We start from the raw sequence: 24,777 nt of genomic DNA on the forward strand, positions 1-24,777 counted from the left end.
TATGTTCCTGGTTATTCTTCCTCTGAGTTGCAGTGATTTTGGAGTGAAAATGTTAAAGTAAAAGCAGTGTAGGGACACACCCTTGCAAAAATGCTTGTTGTTCTGTTTTGTGCAGCATTTTCCTTATAGTTGTGCAATCATATGTGTGTGTGTGTGTGTGTGTGTGTGTGTGTGTGTGTGTGTGTGTGTGTATAAATATATATATATATATATATATATATATATATATATGTGTGTGTGTGTATATAAACATATATATATATATATATGTGTGTGTGTGTGTGTGTGTGTGTGTGTGTGTGTGTGTGTGTGTGTGTGCCTTTTAGGGTTTAGCATACTCAGGCTGTCAAATTCCTGCTGTGTTTATTAGGAGGTTGTGTTTTGGGTCATGTAGTATCAAGGAACTGTAGTGCATCCTGAATAATATCATTTTGATGTATAGCCATGAACAACAGAATTGAAGACCGAGCCAAAGAACTAGAAAATGTACGTATCTTGTGAAGGACCTTAACCTCTTTGCATTGAGACACAGCTGCATCAAATAAAACTTGTTTACTTACTACAGTAGATGCTATAATAACCTGATGCAAGTCAGGAAAAAGGATCTGATCCAGTGAATGAAAGCCTCTAAAATATTTGTACTATCTTTCCTGAAAGCTGAAATTGTAAAGAAAAATGTCAAGACTGCAAGCATTATTTTTCTTAAAGCATCAACTGATTTATGTAAAGGAGTATGAAAGAAGAAAGGATAGAGGCTTCATTCTCCCAGTCTGACCTTAATAATGTTTGCTAATCTTAACCCTGCCCCTAGCTCTAACCGTGTACCTTATCTTAAAAAAAAAAACATTCTTTAACAGTACCATTACACAAGACAACTCTTGCACTTACCAGACACAAACACATACACAACACTAAATCTATCCCCTTACCTGACAGTTAGTCTAACTTTAATACACACACACACACACACACACACACACACACACACACACACACACACACACACACACACACACACACACACACACTCCCAGCTCTACCAAAAAGTCACTTACCTTTGTTAATCAAACCAGCAGTTGCTCAGACAACTGTGCAAACAGCTGGTCACACAAATGGTACTATAGTTCTCTCTGTCGACCAAATTAAGAGTAATATATACATATCCATGCAAAAGTAGTGAATTGATGTTTTTTGTTTAATACCAGTGATGCCATAATTTGCATGTCTTATCTGATGAAATGGCTTTTGGGGAAGTGTTGCATACTCAAGCTATCCTTCTTGACTTCAGAAGTCATGGACGTCTGCCAGTTTCATCACTGTTGGATCCATGAGGAAGGAGTGGAACCTGGACATGTCATCATCATCATCATTAACTGCCTGTTACCCATTTTCGACATTAGGTCGGGTATCGTGTCTACTGTCGCCATCTCTCCCTATTCAATGCCACTCTCCTATCTTCTTTGACATGCATGCTTGACTGTTGCAGATCTTCACTCACACAATCCATCCACCTCTCTGCTGAATGCCCTTGACTTCTCTTGCTTTCTTTCTGTCTGTCCCAGATCTTCTTCACCGGGCTGTCTTCTGCTTTTCTGCGCATATGCCTGAACCACTGTAATCTGTTTTCTTTGACCTTTTCTGCTCATGAAACTACTTTACCTCCTGCTCTTATGTCCTCATTTCATTGTCCCATAGTGTGCCTCCTACCACCCATCTCAGGCACTTCATCTTTATCACCTCTAGCTTCCTCAGCTGCTCTGTCTTTACTGCTTATTTTCTGTTTCGTACAGTAGGACTGGTCACACTACTGTTTTGTTCACCTTACCTTTTAGTTTCTTTGGCATGCTTCTGTCATACACTACACCTGACATTTTGTACAAGTTGACTACAGCCCCTCAGATTTTAGCTTTGGTCTCATCATTCAGACTTCCCTTGTCTTCAGGCTCCCCTCCCAGATACTTGAAAATGTTAACATGTTCCACTATTTCCCTTCCATCTCAGTTTCTTCTGATTTCCCCCATTTGCTGCCATTACAACTGTCATATCTGTGCTCAGTTTCATCCCATGTGCCACATCATCTGTATACAGTAACTTTGCTGATCTGTCTCCTCCTACCTGTTTGCTAATGTAGTCCATCACGAGTATGAACAGCAGTAAGTGCACAGCTGAACCCTGATGTACACCTACTCCCACTGGGAACCTCTCTGTCAAACTGAACACTGTACTTGAGTCAGTGAGTCCTTGTACATAGCTTACACTAATTCTACCAATGTTTCTGGGACTATTAACCATTACAGGACTGTCAAAACCAGCTTTCTTGGGACCTTGTCATATGCTTTCTTAAAGTTTTGGAATAACCATTCGGACTCTTTCCTCATCTCTAACTTCTTCTTGGCTATCTGTCTCACTGCAGCTATCAGGTCAGTTGTGCTGCATCCTGATTTGAATCTGAACTGCTCATCTACCATCTTACTTTCAACTACTCTGCATATTCATTTATCAATCACCCTCTCCAGAACTTTCATGCAGTGTGACAGCAGTTTGATGCCTCTGTACTGCCCACAGTTGTGGATGTCCCCTTTGTTCTTGAACACTGCCACAAGTATGCTTATTCTCCAGTCATCTGGGATACAGCTTTCTCTCCACACTGCTATAAGTACCCTCAGCAGACATTTCTCGCCTAGATCACCCAGCATCTTTATCATATCTGCTGTGACCTCATCTGAACCTACTGCTTTCCCTGACTTCATTTTCCTTAGTTCTGATCTTACTTCTTATAGGGTGGGCCCCTCCTCATCTCTGTGTCTGAGACAGTACAGGTTCTGTGGGCTTTTCTTCATTCATAAGCTGCTGGAAGTACTCCTTCCATCTGCCTTTGATGTCCTGTGGACTGGTTAGCAGGTTGTTTCTAGCATCCCTTATAAAGGGTGTCTCACTATCTTCTTTATCTTTCTGTCTTTGCCTTGCAACGTGATATAGTTTTTTTGTGCTATCTATTGAATCACTTTCCAGAAGTTGGTAGGGTGCCTCTAATGCCTTTTTCTTTGTTATTGCAGCTTCTTTCTTAGCCTGGTCTGTGTTTTTTATCTTGCACTCCTTCTTTCTATTAATGACTTTCTGGACTTCTGTATTCCAACACCAGCTTTCCTTATGTACCTTATTGACATACCTGGCTCGGCCACATATCTGTTCTGCAGTTCTCACACATGTTGCATTGAGGTGCTGTCATTCTTCTTCAACTCCATTTATTTCTTCTTTTACTTGAAGTGCTATAACCCTGAGTAATTCCTTGAAATTATGTGCTTTCTCTTCAGTCAACTTCCAGGTCTTTGCCTGGTCTTTGTCAACCTTAGAGCATTCTCTGACTACTGCTTGCAGCTGATGATTTTGGTAACCAGCACTTTATGCTGTGGACTGACTGTTTCACTGGTGTTGACTTTACAATCGCCAATTCTACCCCTCTGCCTTTCCTTACAAGTGAAAGTCTACCCGGGTTGTATGTTGGCCACCCTTGCATGTGATCTTGTGACTGTCTCTCTTGCTGAACAATGTGTTGGCTACTATCAAGCCATTTGCCAGACAGAAATCTAGAATGGCCTCTCCTTCTTTATTCTTGTTCCTCCAGCCATATGTACCCAGGCAACTCTGATATCCTGTTCTATCTGTCCCAATATGTGCAGTAACGTCACCCATTATCAATTCCAAGTCATGTTATCCTTCTTTATCTAGCTGGCAGGTCTGGCAAATGTTGTCTGATTGCGATTGCACTCTTTTCTTCACTATCAAACCCTGCTATGAGGCATAGTCTGAGATTATGACTAGTGCCCCATCATTAGCCTGGAATCTGATTGCCATGAGTCAGTCACTAATTCTGATGACATCCCTCACTGCCTTCAGATGCTTCTCCCTCATCACAACTCCCACAACAGTTCTAGTCTGTCCTCCTCCTGAATAGTAGACTCTGGGTTCCAAGCCAAGTGGCTTTACTGCAGTGCCCTTTCATCTTGTCTTCTGGATACATAGGATGTCCAGCCTTCTCCTTACAGCTGTGTCATCCACTTGCAAGCTACATCCTGTCAGTGAACCTATACTTAGTGCAGCAATTCATAGTTCATGTTTGACAAGTTGATTGGTTTTACATCCAGCTTTCATTCAACAAAGCTATCCCAGGTAACCCAAGCTGGGGAACCTGACACTGTGCACCCAGTATCTTATTGATTCAGGGCTCCTGGGCTTTATGGAGGGCACATACTGGCCAATAGGGGCAGATACACCCCTCCTACCATTAGCATCGGTCCCTGACATAGGTTGGAGTAGGCCGGGTCCTAAACCCCCCTTATCACTGGCAAATAACCATCCTCATTTTGATAATATAAGTCAACATGACCGAATCACATAGAGACATGTTTTACACTGTCAAGTGGCTAGCCCTCCCATGGCCTGCAGTCTGTGATCCGTGTTCTCCTGTTTTGAGGATATTGTGCATGTGGGCATGTGGCGAAGGAGAAATCCGTCTTGCCCATTCTCTCCAAAGCCTTGAACTTCTAATGAGCTAGTAATGTAGTAATGTGTTACACTGGACTAAACAGACCATAAAGGAGTCCACCAAAGAATGCTTAGATAGGCTCTCAACCCACTCAAATGGCAAGTTTAAAAGGGTCTCTGCTTTCTAGAAAGCAGATGGAGCACAGTATGAATGCTTTCTAAGTACAGATACTATCCTTCAGGATAAAATTCACTGGGGGATGTACCAGTTTTTCTTGCTGTACCTATTCTGATACTGATAAAGGTATTTCTGGGGTTAATTTTGGGGAAGTACAAACCAGCTCATGGAGGACTTCATTAGTCTGACAATTTTCCTAAAGGGGAGGTGGCATATGTAAGTAGTGAGAAGAAACTTCACTGTCCTTATCTGTCTCAGAGATAAGGGATCCTTGTTCTGCTGAGCCTCAACACCTTCCAGACTTGTAACTGTTAAATGTATAATATATATATATATATATATATAGATATAATGCATAAATTGGGGTAAAGCAACAAGGCCCTAGCAACCAGGGATGTACTCAACAGAAATTAAGCTGGGACAGCAAAGCCTTTTTCAGAGGCTGGAAAGTATAGTTGTGTAGGATGTACTTACCCGTAACAGTAGATGTATGAATTCTTCACTGCTTTAGTAATCTTTAGGCTATATGCATTGTGTGCTGCCCAGAATACAAATGGCCAGCTTCCAAAAGATCTAGCTCCCTCCCACACCTCCACTCTGACTGCTGATTGGGTAGCCCTGTGTAGGGAAATCAGCAGTCAGAGTGAAGCTTTCTTCATTACTTTCTTACCCAGAAGTAAAGAAGAAGAATACTCATCTTGAATACCTAAAAATATATACAATAACAAGTAACTGTTTATCCCAACAGCTAACTATATACAGAAGTAGGGAATGGTGGGTGGGTGTGGCTATTCAAGCAGTGGGAAATTTAAATATCTACTGTTTTGGGTAAGGGCAACTTACACAACTGTAATATGTTCATTGGTTCCACTGCTGCAGCAGCCTTTAGGCTGTATAGGTAGATTACCAAAACCTATCTGTAGATCAGAGTGCATATGTACCTTTAAGAAGCTTACTATGGGCTTGCACATGTGTATAAATACTAAACATGTGCAGTCTAGACTGCCATTTTGTAGAGAGCTGTTGAGATGTAAACATGCATGTATGTGTTAGTCTGTCAGTTAATCAGTTTGTTTATATTTTATGTTGCTCTTATCCATCCTGATGTGTTTCTATGTAGTAAAGCATTATAAATGAACTACCATGCCTGTTCGTCTTGTATGATAACAGAGGACGAGCAACATGGTGTCAGACTGGGATCCAGAATCAATACCAAGAAGCACTCAGTTAATGTTGGAGGAATATAGAGAAGTGGATCATCCCTACTGCACATATGACTTATAAAACAGGCCAGAAGTGAATTCCTGGTACTAAAATGTGCTTAAATGATTTCTTACTCAAATAATATAAAACAAAGCACTCAGAATGCTCAGAACAATTTCTAGTTAAAAGAAATGTCTGAAACTGTGACATATTGCTAAAAATATTCAAAATAGTTAAGATATTGTTTGAAACAATGTCCAAATCACATAAAATGTATAAAACAAGGAAAACAACCGCATTTTTTCACTATGTGCTACTTTTTTGCATTAATTAAAGCTATTTGAAATACCCGACGTGTATCAAGTGTTTGCAAGTTTGTGTAGTATTATACTACAGTTATTTCGCAAAATACAGTAATTTCAAAGCATATTTTGCAAAGTACAGTATTTCAAAGCGCTTATTGTACATTTGAATGTTATTTCAAATACCTGGTATGTGCATATTCGTACATTATTACAAGGGCCATTTTGCAGTGTTTTTAAGCATAATTTGTTGGCATAGCAGAATTTTTTCACAGACCAGCTCAACTTGTATTTGATAATAATATTGCAGAGAACTGGAGAGTGTTTGAGCAACAGTACAATATTTTCATACAATCAGCATTTTCTGAAAAAGATGCACATACAAAGACATTTATTCTGTTTAATTTAGTTAGTTCAGAAGCCATAGAAACAGACCATTAATTTGTTTATGCACCTGCTGTGTATGCAGGGGAGGTGGACGACCACCATATAGTGGTGCTTAAAATATAAATTTAGAGAAATGTGCAACCCCAAACGAATATTACAATGAAAAGGCCCTTACTTTATACAAGGGATCAAAAGTCTGGTGAAACTTTTGCAGCATATATAACTGACTTGTGAAATAAGGCTAAAACATGCAGATTTGCTGATTTAAGGGATGAGTTGATAAAAGACAGACTTGTATGTGGCATTAAAGATGCTGTAAGAAAGATTTTGCTTTGAGACAGTGATTTAACTTTGAATAAGGCCATAGAGATTTGTCAGATACATGGGTTCACAGAAAAACACACAAACATGCTTATAACTGAGAAATGCATGCTTCCAGTATCTTCTAAAGCTAATGTTGACAGTATGCAGCACATGATTAAAAGAAACAGGCCCAAGCACATGGCAGCTACTGTGAATCCTGCAGCAGTCCCTGGGAAACCCTGTAGCTTTCTAGCAAATTCCAGAGCACTCACAGTCTCAGTGAAGCACAACAGTGAGTCAGCAAACTCAAAGCATGTGCCCTCCCCTATCCTCATAGTCAACTGTTGTAATTGTGGTGGCAGTCATGTATCTAAAAGAGAAAAGTGCTTAGCTTTTTGCTTAATAAAACAGTCAGAGCAGTAGATCTGTGGGTAAAGAATGAAGTATTTTGTACTGTTTGGATTAATGGAAGACCCACAGAGCTCAAAGTTGATACAGGTTCAAAGTGCAATGTTATGTCAGTAGAAACATTTGTTAGAATATGTGCTGGTAAGAAGCTTGATTTGGCAAAGTGTGCAAAGCTTGTTGCTTATGGTGGAGAAGAAATTTAAACTGAAGGCTCAGTAGTGCTTTCATGTTACTCTGCTGGGAACAGCTATGAATTGTAATTTTACATAGTCAAAAGGCATGTACAATCATTATTAGGCCTCCGAGACAGTTTGAAAATGGGACTACTTTCATTTAATAAGGTAGTCTACCATGTAAGCTTAAGGACAACTGTTCTAATTTTGCCCAGACTATTTTTTATACTTATGCTGATCTTTTTGAAGACAAACTAGGCAAATTCCCAGCTGTATACTCCATGAAGTTAGACCCTGAACTCAGCCCACTTGTCAGACCAGCTAGAAAAGTTCCAGTTGCTATGCAGAACAGAGTCAAAACCAAGCTAGACAAAATGGTGTAGCAAGGTGTGATTTGTCCAATAGAAGAACCTACTGAATGGGTATCTTCCATGGTGGTAGCTCAGAAGAAAAGTTCATATGATATCAGAATATGTATTGATCCATAAGATTTGAACAAAGCACTAAAACCATCCAATGTGCACAGTCAAAGAAGTTGCTGCTCTTATGCCAAATGCCACTGTTTTTTCTGTCTTGGATGCAAAAAGTTCATTTTAGCAAATTTTGCTTGACCAAAAATCTTCATTGATAACCACTTTCAGTACTCCTTTTGGCAGGTACAGATTTTTGAGAATGCTATTTGGGATGAATTCTGCAAGGGAAGTCTTCCAGTGTGCGATTGAACAAATTTTTTTCTGGTTATCCGTGTGCTATTATATTAGATGATATTCTTGTAGGAGGTAATGGTGAAGTCGAGCATGATAGAAACCTCAAGAAAGTTCTGGAAAGAGCACATGAAGTGAATCTTAAGCTGAATCCTCAGAAGTGCAAATTCAGGCTGCAAGAAGTTACTTATGTTGGTCATTTGTTTACCAGTTTAGGCTTACATCCAGATCCTTCCATCAAACAGCAATTCTTGAGATGCCAACCCCAGACAATGTTCAAGCCCTACAATGTTTTCTTGGCATGGTTAACTATCTAGGCAAGTTCATTCCAGACTTGAGCCAACTTTCAGCACCACTCAGAGAGTTGACATGCAAAGATATATCCTGGTCCTGGTTAGAACAACACCAAAGAGTGTTTGATGTCCTAAAATAGAGAATTACCAGCCCACCTACTTTAAGATACTATGATGTTCACAAATCAGTAACTATTTCTTGTGATGCTTCAAAGTTTGGTCTTGGTGCAGTCATTCTTCAAGAGGGTAGACCAGTAGCTTGTGCATCCAGAACTATAATCCAAACTGAGATGCAGTATGCACAGATACAGAAATAACTCTTGGCTATTGTGTTTGCATGTTCGAAGTTCCATGATTATATTTATGGCCGACCTATTCAAATCAAAACTGATCACCGACCTCTAGTCACTATTTTGAGAAAGTCTGTGCTAGATTGCAACCCATAGGTTCATAGGTTGATACTAGGCTATTGGTAGGGCCTATACAAGCCTAGCCATAACAGTTCCCTGGCTATTTCTTCCCACAGTATTTACTTTCTTGGACCCCTGTCTAGCAGGGTGACTGACGTGATCCCCAGGGTGAATTTCCTATCTACCATCCAATCATCAAGGCTCCTTTTGAAGAGGGCCAAAGAGGTGCTCTGCTTGACATGCATTGTCAGTCTATTCTAGAGTCTGGGGAGTCTCTGTGTCAGGAACCTATCCCTCCAGCAGGTTTTGTTCATTCTGAGGACAAGGTTTAGATCCCTGGAGTGTGTGTCTCTGAGAGATTGGGATTTCTTTAAGTGTATAATGTCCAGCAGCTCTGGGTTTGACACGGCCTTGTATGTTAAGCAGAGATCGCCTCTGAGTAGACGATATGTGACAGAGTATAGGTGGAGTTTTTTTAGACGGTCAGCATAGGGTATTTGCTTTAAGCCTGTGATTCTTTTAGTGAGGTATTTCTGTGGCCTTTCTAGTTGTTGCAGATGCCTTGAGTGGTACATACCAAACAGGGCATTGTATTCTATAATGGGTCTAATGAGGGATGTGTACAGTGGGACAATGACCTCCTTTTTTCTGGATGAAAAGCCCTTAGTGATGAGGTGTGCCACATAGAAGGATTTTTTGAACGTTGTGGTAATGTGGTTATCAAATGTGAGACCACTGTCCACCTGTGTCCCTAAGTCTCTTATCACACTTTCGGTGTTTAGTGTACTGCCACCTATATGGTAATTCATGGGTACATGTTTTTTTCCCAAAGGGGATAACTATACATTTCTTGGTACTGAGCTTGAGCCCATGGCTCTGGCACCAAGCATTTGTTTCTGTAAGGCCCTTTTATAGAATATCCACATCATTTGGGGATTCAGTAATTGCTCCCAGTTTGCAGTCATCTGCGAACTTTGTTAGCCAGAGTCCCTTAGTGTTGGCCTGTACTTCAGAGAAGTAGATGCCAAACAAGAGCGGTCCCAGAAATGAAACCTGAGGTACTCCACTTGTCACTTGTCTGGAGCTGGATTTGGAGTCAGCTACTTTTACAGATGTTGAAATTGAAAAGGTATAATTTCAATCTTGTCTACACAAAAGGCAAACTTCTTTATCTTGCTGATAATTTATCCAGATCACCCCAAAATACCACTAAACAGCATGAAAATGAGAAACCTGATTTTGAAGTCATGGAAGTGAGAACTTTTTCTTCCACACATCTTGATGAGCTTAGAAGTCACACAACTTCAGATCCAATTCTTCAGAAGCTCAACCATTTTATCAGTAGAGGATGATCATCAAGACAATCTTGTTTACCTCATGACCTGCAACCATATTTTCCTTGCAGAGATGAGATTTTGTTTGACAATGGTATCATCATGAAAGGTCCAACAGTGATTGTTCCAAAATCTTTGCAACAAGAGTATATTACCATCTTGTATTGTGGCCACCCAGGAAATGATTCTACCAAAAGAAGGGCAAGAGGACTAGTATTTTGGCCTTCTATGTCAAAGGATATTGAAAGAGTACTTTCAACTTGTTCTGTATGTAATAACACTAAGCCACATCAACAGAAAGAACCACTTCAGCTAAAGCAGATTCCTGAACTACCTTAGTTGACAGTAGCTACAGACATTTTCAAAGGGAATGGTCAGCGTTACTTGATATTGGTAGAGTCTTATTCTAATTGGCTTGAGATTTACATGCTTCCTAATCTAACATCCAGTACTGTCATTACTAAGTTGAAGCATCATTTTGTAGTCCACACAAAGTTATTTCTGACAATGTTATACAGTTTACATGCCAACAGTTCAAGAAATTTGCTGAAGAGTGGGACTTTATCCATGTTACAAGTAGTCCTGACTACCCACAGTCAAATGGTTTGGCAGAACATGCAGTTCAAAGTGTGAAACAATTACTAGAGTAGTTGAAAGAGACAGTAGCAATGTTTTTCTAAATCTCCTGAATCTCAGAAATGTTTCTTGTAATAAACATCTTGGTTCACCTGCTCACAGACTTTTGTCGAGACAAACCAGAACTACACTACCAATCAGTAGCAATTTGTTGGTTCCCTGTACTAAGAACAACAAAGCAGTAAAAGCACAACTTATGAAAAGGCATTTGTCCCAGAAGTCCTATTATGATAAGACCAGCAAACCGCTCAATCCATTACAAGAAGTGGAGGTAGTGAGGATGCAGACAGCAAAAGGTTTTGATCAGATTGGAGTCATGAAAAGTGTTTGTCCAGAGCCAATATCATACACTGTGGAATCACAAGGAGTTGAATTTAGGCGTTTAGTACTGGTGTCCGAGCAAGCATTGCAGCCTGTAATGACTCTAGATCTCAGAGTAAGTCATCCAGTGTTCCAGTTCCAGAGGACATTCCAGTAAATATCCCAGTTCCTGAGAAGATTCCCGAGTGTCCACAAGCAGAATGTTCACCAATGACTGTCCCTGTTGCTAAACCCAGTCGTAACTACTACATTACTAGATCCAGTTGCTTTTCCAGACCATGTTACAGATACACGGTGACTTGGACATGAATGTTGTGTTTATTTCTTAGTGTCTGTATAACTGCACGCCTATTCAAATGTCATTGTTATTGTAAGACAATTCACTAAAGAGGGAGGATATAGATTAAAATGCGTGTATGTACCTTTAATAAGCTTTCCATGGGCTTGCATGTTTATAAATACTGAGCAAGTACAAGCTAGACTGCCATTTTGCACAGAGCTGTTGAGATGTAAGCATGCATGTATGTGTTAGTCTGTCAGTTAATCAGTTTGATTATATTTTATGCTACTGCTATCCATCCTGTTATGTTTCTATGTAATAAAGCATATAAGTAAACTACCACACCTCTTCATCTTCTATGATAACAGAGGATGAGCAACACTATCCAACTTGAGAGGAGGAAGGATAGGAATCCAGGAGCCCCAGGAGAATGGTCCTAGCAAAACCTGTCCTGGAACTATTACAAGAATCCAGCTTGTAATGCCTTGCAAAAGTATGCATCAAGGACCACGTTTAAAGTCGAACCTTTCCAAAAAGGCATTGAAAAATCCAAGGTTCTAATAGAATGAGCCTTTATACTGCCTGGAACTGGTTTACCATGGTAGGAATAACAAACTGCAATAGCTGAGGATGACCACATAAAAACTGTCTGTTTTGATACTGGTTGTTGTTTTTTTGACCCACCATAAGAAAAAAACAGATGCTCTGTTTTTTTTAAAGGCTCAGTTCTGTCAAGATAATACCAAAGCTAACTAAGCACATTTAAGGTATGTAGAATCCTTTCTTTCTGGTTTTGATGATCTGGATAGAACACTGGGAGATGGGTGACTTAATTCAAACTAAATTCTGAAACAACTCTGGGCATAAATGAGGCATTCGTTCTTAATGAGACCCTATTGAAGATAGACAGGGATCCCCCATCACGAGAACCTGTAACTCAAGACACTCTTCTTGCAGATGTCAGAGCAATGACAGCAACATTTTTTTTAACATAATGAGCCTTAACAATACTTGATGAGTAGGTTCAAATGCTGCCATGGTTAATTATTCCAGCTTAAAGATCCCAGGAAAGAGCAGGCAGTTTTAAGACCATTTCACTAATAACAGCAAAAAAAGTAGAGGATCCATAGGGAGACATGCTGAAATGGCCACAAGATGCACATTGATAGGGGATTGAAAGGCCAGAGGATAGTAACTCATACAAGTATTTAAGCACCAGTGGCACACCAGTGGCACATAATCCCTAATAGAACCCTGATTAGTAGCTAGGCATCAACTAGAAAAGTGTATTCCACTTACCAGTAAAAGATTTCTTAGGAACTGGTTTTCCTGTCTAGTTTAATACCTGCTGCAAGTCCTCATGAAAGAGGTGCTTAAAAGGAACCAGAACTGAATCATCCAGGCAGCTAGGTGAAGATGCTTGAACTGAGCTATATCAAATCCCCCTTGTCTTGTGCTAGTAGTAACAGTTTGTGAGGAAGCTTGTGATAATTGTACTTGGCCAGTTCCATAAGAAGGGAGAATCAATGTTGCCTGTCCTAAAAGGGAGTCACCAAAATGATCTTTGGGGAGTCCTTCTGAATTTTCAGAATTACCCAGGATATCAAGGGAAAGGGTGGAAAGCATTAAGGAACATTCCCAACCATGGAAAAGAAAGAGCAATTGTTTTCCAGACTTGTTTGCAATGAGTCCTGGAGCAGAATTTGTTCGGTTCTCTGTTTAGAAAAGAGGTAAATAGAACTATTAGAGGTGTTCTGCACAACTGGATCAATTCCTGGAAGACCCCCTCATTCACTTTCTATTCATGCGGGTCTGTCCAGGCCCTGTTCAGCTTGCCTAGCACTATGTTTTGCTCTCACGGAATGTAAGATTCTTGATGGGTTAAAGAGTGTTAAAGTGCTACCTCCCAAGTCAATATAGCTAACCAGAAAGAGGGTACAACCTTACCCCCCCATATTTATATACCACATTGCTGTGATGCTGTCTGCAATCATATGAAGAGGTCTCAGGGACCATAGATGATGAAGAAATTCTAAGCCATGGATCAGAGCCAACATCTCTTTGACATTTACATAAAAAGAATCCTGGATGTACCACCATGGACAATCCACTTACGATTCTGGATACCAAACAGTTAAAAGCAATGCACGAAATGAAAAACTTTATTAAAATATTTAAAATGGGTATGACATATGCAGAGCCTATTAGAAACAAATCGCCAGGATAAGCATTTTGGGCCATCACTTTCTTCAGATCCTAGTTAATTGGCTCTCTCTTCACGAATTAAAAGAAATCTCCACCAGTCATTACATCTTTACAAGGCCAATGCCTTTTTTTCAGCCTGTCAGAAAACTATCCAGTTATACAGCATATTCAAGTCAAGCCTCCGTTCTTAACCAAAAGAACTCATTTAAAAAGACTTCTTCTTTTAAGAATGGGTTTAAGGGACACTATCCCATTAAAACCTGGAGCACGATCTGCTCTTAGATTAATAATTCTGTTTACGTCTATTGTCTCTGTTCTGTTCTGGATTGCACCACCTCTGTTATCTTCAAATGTCCAATCCAAAGCTTTAAACTTAAAGGAATATGACAAAAACATCAATATATGGTTATACAAAGCATTGCTTTTAACCTTATTCTGTATGTCCTGCAGATGACGTAAAATCCTTTCCTTGAATTGTCGTTTGGTCTTCCCTACATAATAGGCAGGGCAATTGGAGCAGGTTGCTAAATAAATAAGATGTTTAGTGTTACATGTAGCATGATCTTTGAATCGATAAATTTGACCTGTGGTGGGATGACAGAAAGAGTTCACTCACTGTATCAATGAAAGCACAAGCCTTGCATCTTCCACACTTAAATGTTCCCTCTGTCTTACTGTTATTGCTATGTTCATTAGGGAAGTCATCTTTTCCACATAAAAATCTCTTAATATTCTTTCTATTTTTAAACACAAACCTTGGGGCTTCACCTACTATATTTTTCAATCTTTCATCTTCTGTGAGAACCGGGCAGTATTTCCTAATGACATTACATATCTGTGGAATATCAGTGCTATAGGTAAGCATACATCTCATTGTATGAGGGTTATAGCCTCATCTTAAATCTCACTTAAAGTCTGTGTCTGTCACTTTAGCGGAATAAATGGGGCATCCCTACTATTCTCTTATCTCTTTGATCCAATGTAAGTCCATACTGGTATCCTTCTCAGAATAGCCTCTATTAATGAAATGATGTTTCAATTTGTCCTGTTCTGAAAATAAATCATCATCCCTAGTGCATAGTCTCGCTATCCAGGTGGTTTGATTTTCCTTGACATTGGTGAAAACAAACCTACTACTTTTGTGTAAAAAATGATTCCTCCATGTTTCTTTCCTGTACACAGAAGTTTCTAGGCCCAAATCAGGATTTAAACATATCCTTACATAAAATAATTCAATTTCCTCTTTGGAGGCATTAACTATAAATTCTAAGAATGAGGTGGTACCGTTAAGGTAGTCAACAAACCCAGATAATTGTGTGTTGTTGCCCCTCCATATCACAAAAATGTCATCCACAAAACAGCCATAAAAAAATTCAATTCTTGTCCCAAGGATTTGCAGCATTCAAAACATTCTCAGACTCCCATTGAACCAACACCAAATTGGAATAACTATTGGCAAAGGGGGTGCCCATTGCTACCCCTCAACGTTGTGACTAGAGGTCAATTCCATAGACAAAACCAAATCTAGAAGTAAACATACCAATTCAATGCTCAAGGGAACCAAAGATGCAAAATGTTTAATTGCTTCAATACCATACTGATTATGTATTGCAGTGAACAAACTGTGTATGTCCATAGTAACCAATAACAGGTCAGAAAAAACATCAGTCCCATCCATCGTTAGATATAATTTCTCCAAGAAACTGGCAGTATCCTTTAGAATGTTAGTAGCCCTTGGTAGGAGCTTTTTTATCTCTTGCTCCATAAATAAAGACAGAGGTTCAGTAATCCACCCTCTTCCTGACACAATTGGACACATTGGAGGGTCTGTGTTGCTTTTGTGAATCTTTGATAAACCACTTACTGTATAGATGGTATCATAGGATGAGTTACTTCAAAAAAAGCATACAACTCTTTAGACAATTGTCTAGTCATAAGCATTTCATAAAGAGTATTCCATACTTCATTTATCACCTTATGTATCTCTTTCTTGGACACCTTTCTATATATCCTAGGACCATACAGCATTTCCTCCTTCTTAGTTTGATACTGGGCGGAATCCATCACAACTATTGCTCCACCACTGTCAGCTGGTTTAATCACAATATCATCCCTTTCAGCTAACTGATGTAGGGCTCTTCTTTCACCAAAAGTCAAGCAATGAAAATGCTTATTGCTGTGTTCTTACCTTAGAGTAGCTACTTCACATTTTTACATAAATGAATAAACAGTTCCACTGCCGGGTGGTTCACAGGTAAAAGGTACTAGGTTTCTTATAGGGAAGCTTAACTCGTGTCTCATTATTCTCAAAGATATTCTGTAATGTGATATTTCTTCCAAAGTAGTTTATATCTAGAACAAATTCGCTCAGTCCTGAGCAAAGGGAAGGTATAAAAGTTAACCCTTTATCTAGTACTTGAACTTGTTCTTTACTCGAAGGAAACCCTGATATATTGACCACTAAAGATGTATAAATTTCATCTACATGGTTACTTTCTTCCACTTTCTCTCCCGACTCAATGATCTTTATGCTCTGTTTTAATTTTGTTTGATGAAAATTGGAAGACTTTGAAAAATTAGGGCATGTACTGCTCATTCTTTTGGTCTCATACCTGTTACTACAGAAACCACAGCGGTGCAAGACACAGTACTAAATTATGTTCCCACATTTGATTTAGAGCAAGCATATCTCCATGTATGGGGCACATACAAATAAGATATCTGGAAGTAAGAATACAGCTGGGGATTAAACAAGCAAGTGAAAAATGTGGTTAGAAATTCAAATTATGATTTTGCAGTATCTTAGCATCCATAACATGATGTACATGGATTTAGACAGTAAGGTTCTGGCTTAGAAAATATATCATGTACTCTTGGTATAATATGTAGCATAAGCTTACTTCTTTGTATCTGTGGTACCTGAGAGGAGACTTTGAGAAGGCATTAATAGAGAATTATGATCATTTGTATGGAGAGGGAAGATATCAAAGTGGGTGGCAGAAACTGATTCTCCAATGTGAACAAGGGAGAATTGACATGCCGGATCTGGAAAGATAACATGAGGCTGCTCTGGCCACATTGAGCTGTCTGCTTTATCACATGGAGTATTGTTCCCAGTGCAAAAGAATGGTGAAACTGCACTGGAAATGGGATTGCAATCCAAGAAGAATAGGAATATGGCAACAGGACAGGCATAGGGACAGAAGTAGAGAGGATGAATTTTATGCTTATGATAGTATGTAAAACAGTTAGGAAACAAAGTCTAATGAAGAGATGGTTGGAACTACAACCTATTTGATTCGAAAAAGTGGCCCAAGGTGGGACAGGAATGTAGCATCATTAGAATGAATGGGCAAGAGAAAAGAACCTAGATACTGGAAATACTTAAACAGGCAAGGAAACCTACAGCAAAGGAAGAAATTACAGATTTTTGGGTTGCAAAAGAAGGACAATTTGTTAACAGAGGGATTTATAGCCTTCATCAAGATCAAATTAGAACAGAGAAATCGGGGAAAACAGGAAGTGGTTTAACCAACTTAGAGTACGAAAATCAGAAACAGCTTCTAATCACAGAATCTCAGGTGGAGCTTATAGGGCTTTGCTTAATAACTTGATAACACAGGTGGATGATAAAACAAAAAGATGGAGTGAATTACTATTGACAAATATCACGGAGAAACGTTGGGAGCAAAGCTGTATGGAATCAAGAAAAGCCAGAAAATCAAGAACATTTTGTACTTTTGGGTGGAACTGTCTACATAAATATTTGTGTATACCCTTTCTTCTGCATAATATGTATGCAGGGTCCAACATGAACTGCTGGAGGTGTGACAGAGAGGTAAGGGAAGCTGGATACATGTTTTTGGGTGTGTGACATACTTGCAGACTTTAAAGATGATCTCACTAAAGTAGACCAGACAGTTACAGGGAGAGAAAGGAAAGAATTAAAACGGATTTTTTTAACTAAACTCATATTCAAATTTAAACATAAGATAAGCAACTTAAAACAATTAGTGACTCTTCTAATGACAGTGGCTAAAAAGCCATTACAAGGAAATGGAAAACAAAGGAAGACTCCATTATCGCACAGGTTGTGGAAATAATAAAGGGGATAACGGAGAAAGAAAAATGAAGAGAAGAGAGTTTAATGGCAGGCAGGAGGACCACAAAATGGGACACTTGGACTAACACAATGGAAAGGGAGGTGATTAAAGAGATTACAAGCAAACTGTAGAGATATTTCATGAAAATATTATAAAGAAGGAAATCTGAAAGAAAGATACTTTGAGTCTTATAGTTAGGAATTCTATGCACTAAAGTAGAGTGAAAAAATATTCTCTTACCAAATCTGTCCAATACTTTCCCTTCTATGTCCACAGGGGAGAACTGGAAGAAATCAAAAGTCTATCCCCAGCTAGTGAAGATGTGGATATAGCCACAGGATGAGATCTTAGGTGGCAAAACAAATGTTTGCTAGTTTAAAAACATTGTAAAGTCATTCCGCCTTTTGGGCACTGGAGACTGAGAGCCAGGATTATTGCAGGCAGCATTAAATACATCCTTCAAGGCTGGAACACTGAAGGTATGGGAGAGGAATGAGGCATATCTACTTGTTACATACCATGATATCTCTTCAGTTCAGGGAGACCATCCACCTGTTCACATAAAAGGACCTAATTCATCCTGGCTGTTGTCTGAGAAAAGGAAAAAATACTCAAAGGGGGGTTGTGAAGACCAAGTTTCTTCTGAATCAGAAATTTGGGCTTAGGAAACTACAGGGAAGATGCCCTCTCTCTGTCTAAGGCAGAATCTTCTGACATATTTCTCATGTAAGGATTTCTGAGCTCCAGGTTAACAGCCTGAGACAACTGCCTGGCTAAGGTAAGAAAATCATCTTTTCTAACAGACACCATATCTTCAGATGAACTGTGTTGTTTTTTTTTCTTTATAGGAAAAGGTTTGGATGAAGACTGACTCAGATAAGGGGCATCTGCCCTGTCTAGTGGAATCCTTTCCTGGCTACCCAGAACAATATCTGGATCAAGCAGTGGAACAGCTAAAGAGGACATGGCTGACCCCAGTTCATGGTGGCTGAAAGGTCTACACCAGAGGAAGCCAGACAGGTTAAGTAAGTGGTCTGAGGAATGACAAACAGCCAGAACAGATTTGCCTACTATTGGCAGAGGCATTGACTGAGCCTGTGTTGTTGGCAAGAGTTCTTTGGTAAGTTGTTTTTTCTTTCTAGGTTTAGCGGGAGAAGCAACAGCTGGAGCAAAGTATCCATGCTGGAACCAAGGAGGATGTCTCGAAGGCAGTGTGTTTTGCTGGAACAAGTCAGTTAGAAGGTAAGCTGTCAAAAAGTGTTCACAAGCAGCACATGTACACTCACATACACAGCTCCCTGCCACAGTAATGAATAAGCAGTACAATACCCCCCCCCCAGAAACTCTTTTACCAAAAACATAGTCTGATTGACAAAATAGCAGGTACTTGTCACAAACTGTATGCAAGCACTGACATATCCTGTACTAATCCCTGCTCATATAAAACACTTCCTGACACTAAGCTTATAGTTGAATAACTCAAGAGTTTACAGAAGCAATATATTTTCTCAGAAAAATAGCTCCTAAATAACCTAGAAATAGTGGACCCAGGCAGGAAACTTCCATTATTCCAAAGATTACCAGTTTTCTTAAAGGAAAATACTGCTAAGAGTCATATTTAAAAATACATTTTTTTTCTTAAAAGGACACTATATCTGTGTGGAAGGATTCTGGATTGGAGACTTGTCTGCCAGAAATAAATCTGAAAGCTAGCTGCTGCTACTGTGAAGCTTCTGAGCTGTTTCTTTATGATGTGGCAATAATGTACTGAAGAAATATTCACCCTGATTGCTGATTTCTCTTCACATGGCTGCCCAATCAGCAGCCAGAATGAAGGTGTGGGAGGAAGCCAAGGCTTTTGGAAGCTAGCTGGTTTAGTAGCCTAATGATTACTGCAGCAGTGAGAATGATGAACATCTGGCCAGTGTTACTTAAGGGAGCCCTCTAGCTCCTGTAAAGGCAGGTCCCACTAAACATCAAAGAGTTGAACATCCATACCTCAAAACGTCTTGAGTAAGAAATCTGGACAGATGCACAAATAATGGGGGGACAAAGGAACAAAAATAGGGACACCTTTTTAAATATTGTTCTTACAAACTTAGAAAGTTGATATACTAACAGCTTTTGCATTAGCATGAATTTTCTGAAGGGTATTTAGTCTGAAACTCAAAGGTCTGCCATTATTTTCTGAATTTAGTTCTCTATGATTTGACAGTGATTTGCCAGAAAACCACAACTTTATGAGAAACAGGCCAAAATATGCGGCAAAAATCTGGACAGTTGATATGTATGTGAATATCTATTGACTAGGGCTGTCCACAGATGTTAAAAGCAAAAGAGGACCCAACACAGACTCATCAATTCTGGCAAGGGAGTCCGGCTAGAGTTGGTGGAGGTCTGTGGAGAAAAATTACATAGTCCCGAATGCAACTGCAAAGCATGTGGCAGGAAGCCTACATGAACTATTCCACAGATGATGGATGGATCTGTTCATGCACATGATTCTGCACCATGATACAGGAAAGACAGACAGCCCAGCATACACCCCTTAAGACAGTTGTTATGGATATCTGTCTCAAGCCTCTCACTATGGGCTAATGACGGGTATAAGCTTGACCCCTCACTAGTCAAGTAGGAGCTGAAGGCACCCAAGGACATGAGATCATCATAATGGTGACTTGGCAAGAAAATAATGTGATTAATATATTGTCTCTAATTTTCTTAGCCGCTCATATTTCTCTACAACAATATCAGAATCAAGTGAGGGACTGCCTACACTGGGCACCTTCAACCACTGCCATCTTTAGAGAGTTGAGGTAAGTCTCATTTTTTCTTTTTTTTTTTTTTTTTTTTTTTGCTTCTTTATCTGCAGGTAGCAGGGATGCAGAGATTTAATAATTTAGTTCTGGCAAAATGTCTGGCTGTCACACAAACAAACAAACAAAAAAAGAAATTAAAAAAAAAAGAAAAAAGGGTAGCACAGGTGTGGGCCCTGGAATATTTGGTGGTGACCACAGGAATATTTAGATGGCTTTAAACTTTTTAAGTATCAAATGCTAAGACTTCTCCATAATGAACATAAGGCAGAACATCCAAACAGTATGAATGGCAGCAAACAACTGGGATCAAAATGAAGGATGCAGTAACTGGCTAGACTCTCTTAACTTGAGAAATGATGCCAAGAAATATAAGCACCCTTGGCAAAGGGATGAAGAGAAGACACCTGTATAAATAAGGAGACCAAAAGATAAAATCCTAATAATTATCCACTTCAAAAGATGACTGAAGTCTAACCATCCCATCCTATAGTGACCATGAGAGGAATGGCCTTCATTGTTATCATTCTGGCACAGCAACATTATTTTCTATTGCTTTCCTTCTCAGCATGCTTCTAAATTACCAACATCTTGTATGTTCATCAGTATACTCCATGCACTAGAAAAGATAAAGCACTAACTTTTTGATGACCATGTGTTTGTTACCTTTAACTAATCCACACTGGAACTATTCAAGCACACCAGTGTGAAAGCATAACCTCCCACTGCTTTTTCATTACAGGCAGAGATTGTCCTCATTTTTGGACTTCAGTTCCATAGATACACCTGACACTGAAGCAGGATGTACCCCCTCATGCTACCAAGAATACTGTACCAGTTTTTCAGGCTGCAGCACCATGACTATTAACTTTGGTTGTCAGACTGCTGATATGATACAATGGTCCCCTACAAGTTTTGTGCCTGCACTTGTTAGCTCATTATGCTGTGGGTCTGTCAGTCTAAGGTCAACAATGGCACCAGGAATTTGGGAGAGAATGTTTCTTGACACCAAACTAAAGAGGGATACTAACATCAATGTCAAAGGTAGCGACTGAGGGGGAAATTATTTCACCACTTAGGGAAACATGTATTAAGTCTTTAGATATATCAAATGCTTGAAATGCACTTTGTCATTTGTTCAATACAAAGAAATAAAATGTCAAAAACGAAAATGTTTTTACATCAACATGTCGAATATCCTGTCTCCGATGTCCACAGTCGACGTTATTCGACAGAGCAGAAGTTGACGTCAGACACCCAGGATATTCAGTTTAATGTGTCGTTAGAATCTCACTTCTACAGCACAGGTTTTTACTGTTTTGTAGGATGGCAAGCCCCCATGAACTCCCCATGTGGGGGGCTGTGCCCTCCACATCCCCTGCAAATTATATACAGCAACTCTGAGATCACACTATAGTCAGGAAAAGGGTAAAACCCCCTGACCTGCACTGTACCATGATCCCCATTCACAATGCTGAACTCATAATAACGAATCACGCAATACAGTTGTTGTTATGAATTTGTAGTATTCTTGCTTAATATTGTGCATCTTTGAAATTGTACTTTCCATCAACTGCCATTCAGTATAGTGAATGTCAAGCTTTTGATAGTAAACCATTGCAAAGACAACATGATGGGCGGGGGGACACTTATTTCATCTTGACTTTTAACTAGGCTCTTCTCCTAAAACAGGCAATTTTATTTTAAAAAAAGTGTTAGAAACTTTTCTGTGTTGAAGTTTTTCAATTCCTGTATGTCTAGTTAATCACTATGTATTAAAAAGGAGAAAAATCAGAAAAATTATCCTAGAAGTAGTGAACTTAAAAACATCCTAAATAAAAAAAATAAAAAGCTTATTTTGAAATATTATTAATATTATACAGAATTATTAACTCTTTTAGGTATTCAGAAGCAATCCAAGCAGGGTAGACAGTCTGTTTCCAGTCAAAAACCCTTTATTAAGCACACCAACAAGCAATCCAAACAAAACAAAAAATGAACAGAACGATCATTTCATCTCAAACTTTCTAATATACGTACTTGTTAACAGGTATGGGAGTGGTTTATTTAGTTGTAAAACAGTGTATTGGTATACATGTTAAATTCAAATCCCTTCCTCCATCCTTATTAGTGTGATATTTGAGCTGTTACTGCCTTACTTACTAAATGTCCTAATAATTTAAACCTTATGCACTTGAAATAAAATTAAATATGGTGTGGTACTTAATATTGAATGAATTATGATTAAACAAAATCTGATTTATCAAAGACATTATATTTCTTACACTGTTGTTTTTTCTAATAAAATAACATGTTTTAGGAGATGAGTCTATTTAAAAGGCAATATGTAGTGAATAACTAGACATACAGGAATAGAAAAACTTCTACACAGAGAAGTTTCTTAAACTGTTTTGTTTTGACCCACTCTGCCTGTATAGTGGGTTGTTTGAGACTTAAGGGATACCACAGAGATTACTTGTTTTTTTAATTTTATTGCAAACATGTATAGGGGAGTGAGCTATATTAGTTTATAAGTGAAAATCTTTGCTTGTATTAAGCTCTTGTACATACAGTAATAATAAATTTGCTTAGATATGGTCATAATTTATGTAAATTTTCTTTTTTGATAGCTAGATTGACTTTAAGAACAGAGACTGACTTTTCACATGTGTAGGGAGGCTAAATAAGTTGTCTAGTATCTCAGAGCAGGTGTGCAAGCGTACATCATGAAACCTCCAGGCTAACTGTTCAATGCTCTAATCACAAGAGACTACAGTAGCTAGCATCTGTATTGGTTGATACCCTTCTATGCTTCAGAAAAAGTGAATTACACAGTACGAAAATGAATGCAACTCTCTTTGCCTTAATGTAGACCCTGTCCAATCCCATGTAACTAGTGAGATTAAAAGCAATACAAAATTATTATTTACTCTTTGCAGATACCACAGGGCACTAGCTATAATAGTATGAAATACTGTCAAGTGATATCAAATTCAGAATGGGAAGTCTTTGTCAATAAATCTGAAGTCTATTACAATGTACTTTCTAATTCAACTGCTTGCTTTCATATCAGATACAAGAAGAAAGTGGGAGACCTTACCTTAATACTATCAGATTTCCATATGCTCCTACAGCAATATCATCTAAACCATCAGATGTGACATCGAAACCACCATCAATGGACTGTCCAAAGTACATCAGACCTTGTCCAACATCTGCTGCTGCTATATGCTGAAACAAAATACATTAAGTTCTTAGCCATTTATTTGTAGCACAGATATTAAAATAATGTACCCACTATGTTTTCTAATTTTACTAGATGTCCTTTACTCTTTAGCCCTAACACTTCAGTGTTTAGTCATTTGTTTTTTGTTTGTTAAGTAAGGCCTTTTAAATAGGCTGAGCCCCTGGGACCATTTTCTAACTCAGCTCATGAGTATAAACTAAACAAGAGACTGGGAGAGAGTGCTGAGTCAAGAAATGCTAGGGAAAAAAAAACACATAAGACAACTGTTCAGAGACCCAAAACCAAGACAATGAATGAAGGTCATTATTAGGCAGTATTTCTTTTAAGCAGTTTATAATGATGCTGGCCACAAATAATCAAATACCTTTTCATAAATGATTGTCATAATGTTCTTAAATAAATGTTAAAGGAAGAAACAGCATCATTGTCTGTAAAACCACTGAATGAAGCTGGTTTTCCCAGTCCCAGAAGTCGAAAAAGTAAAATCCTGAGCATGAACATACAGGTGACAGACGACAAGTAAAAGAATACAGACACTGAAACTACATAGATGTATAACAAAAACATAATCCATCGCTGTTTCACACAATACACTAGGTTATACTGTTGTAACTGTGCAACTGCTTCCTTGGAAGAGAAGAGGAATGGGATGAATGATGACAATTATCGAGCAAGATAGAATAGTTGTGTAAAATCTTACCATAACCATAGATGCCCTTTTCTTCTATATGCTGCAGTATTCATCACATAAGGGAGTCCACCTCCGGCTGATCCATATGTCCGCCAGTATGCAAGAATCTGCATGCTACTGCGAGGTATGTGCTATGCCACAAAACATCATGCGTATGTCAGCCATAATGAGAAATTGGGTATCAAGTGGATATTTGCACGCACCTACCTCAGAACTGTATGCTGCTCAGCACCAGCCTGAAACCCTAGTTGAGAAACATATCAGCGGGGAAAAAAACTAGGCAAGCATCAGGGGAAAG

The 24,777-nt window shown here is 38.9% G+C and overlaps 1 protein-coding gene across 1 annotated transcript in view; it reads right to left on the reverse strand.

Moving 5' to 3' along the window:
• The window catches only part of ITGAE (integrin subunit alpha E), a 1,198,231-nt gene that overhangs the window by 316,141 nt on the left and 857,313 nt on the right, over nt 1-24,777 (reverse strand). Inside the window, exon 26 of the mRNA XM_044054873.1 lies at nt 23,642-23,772. Within this exon, the coding sequence (XP_043910808.1) occupies nt 23,642-23,772 (131 nt within the window). The remainder of the gene's footprint in view (nt 1-23,641; nt 23,773-24,777) is intronic.

This window comes from Protopterus annectens, chromosome 13.part0 (assembly GCF_019279795.1).
Source record: "Protopterus annectens isolate FY-2018-M chromosome 13.part0, PAN1.0, whole genome shotgun sequence".
NCBI lineage: Eukaryota > Metazoa > Chordata > Ceratodontiformes > Protopteridae > Protopterus > Protopterus annectens.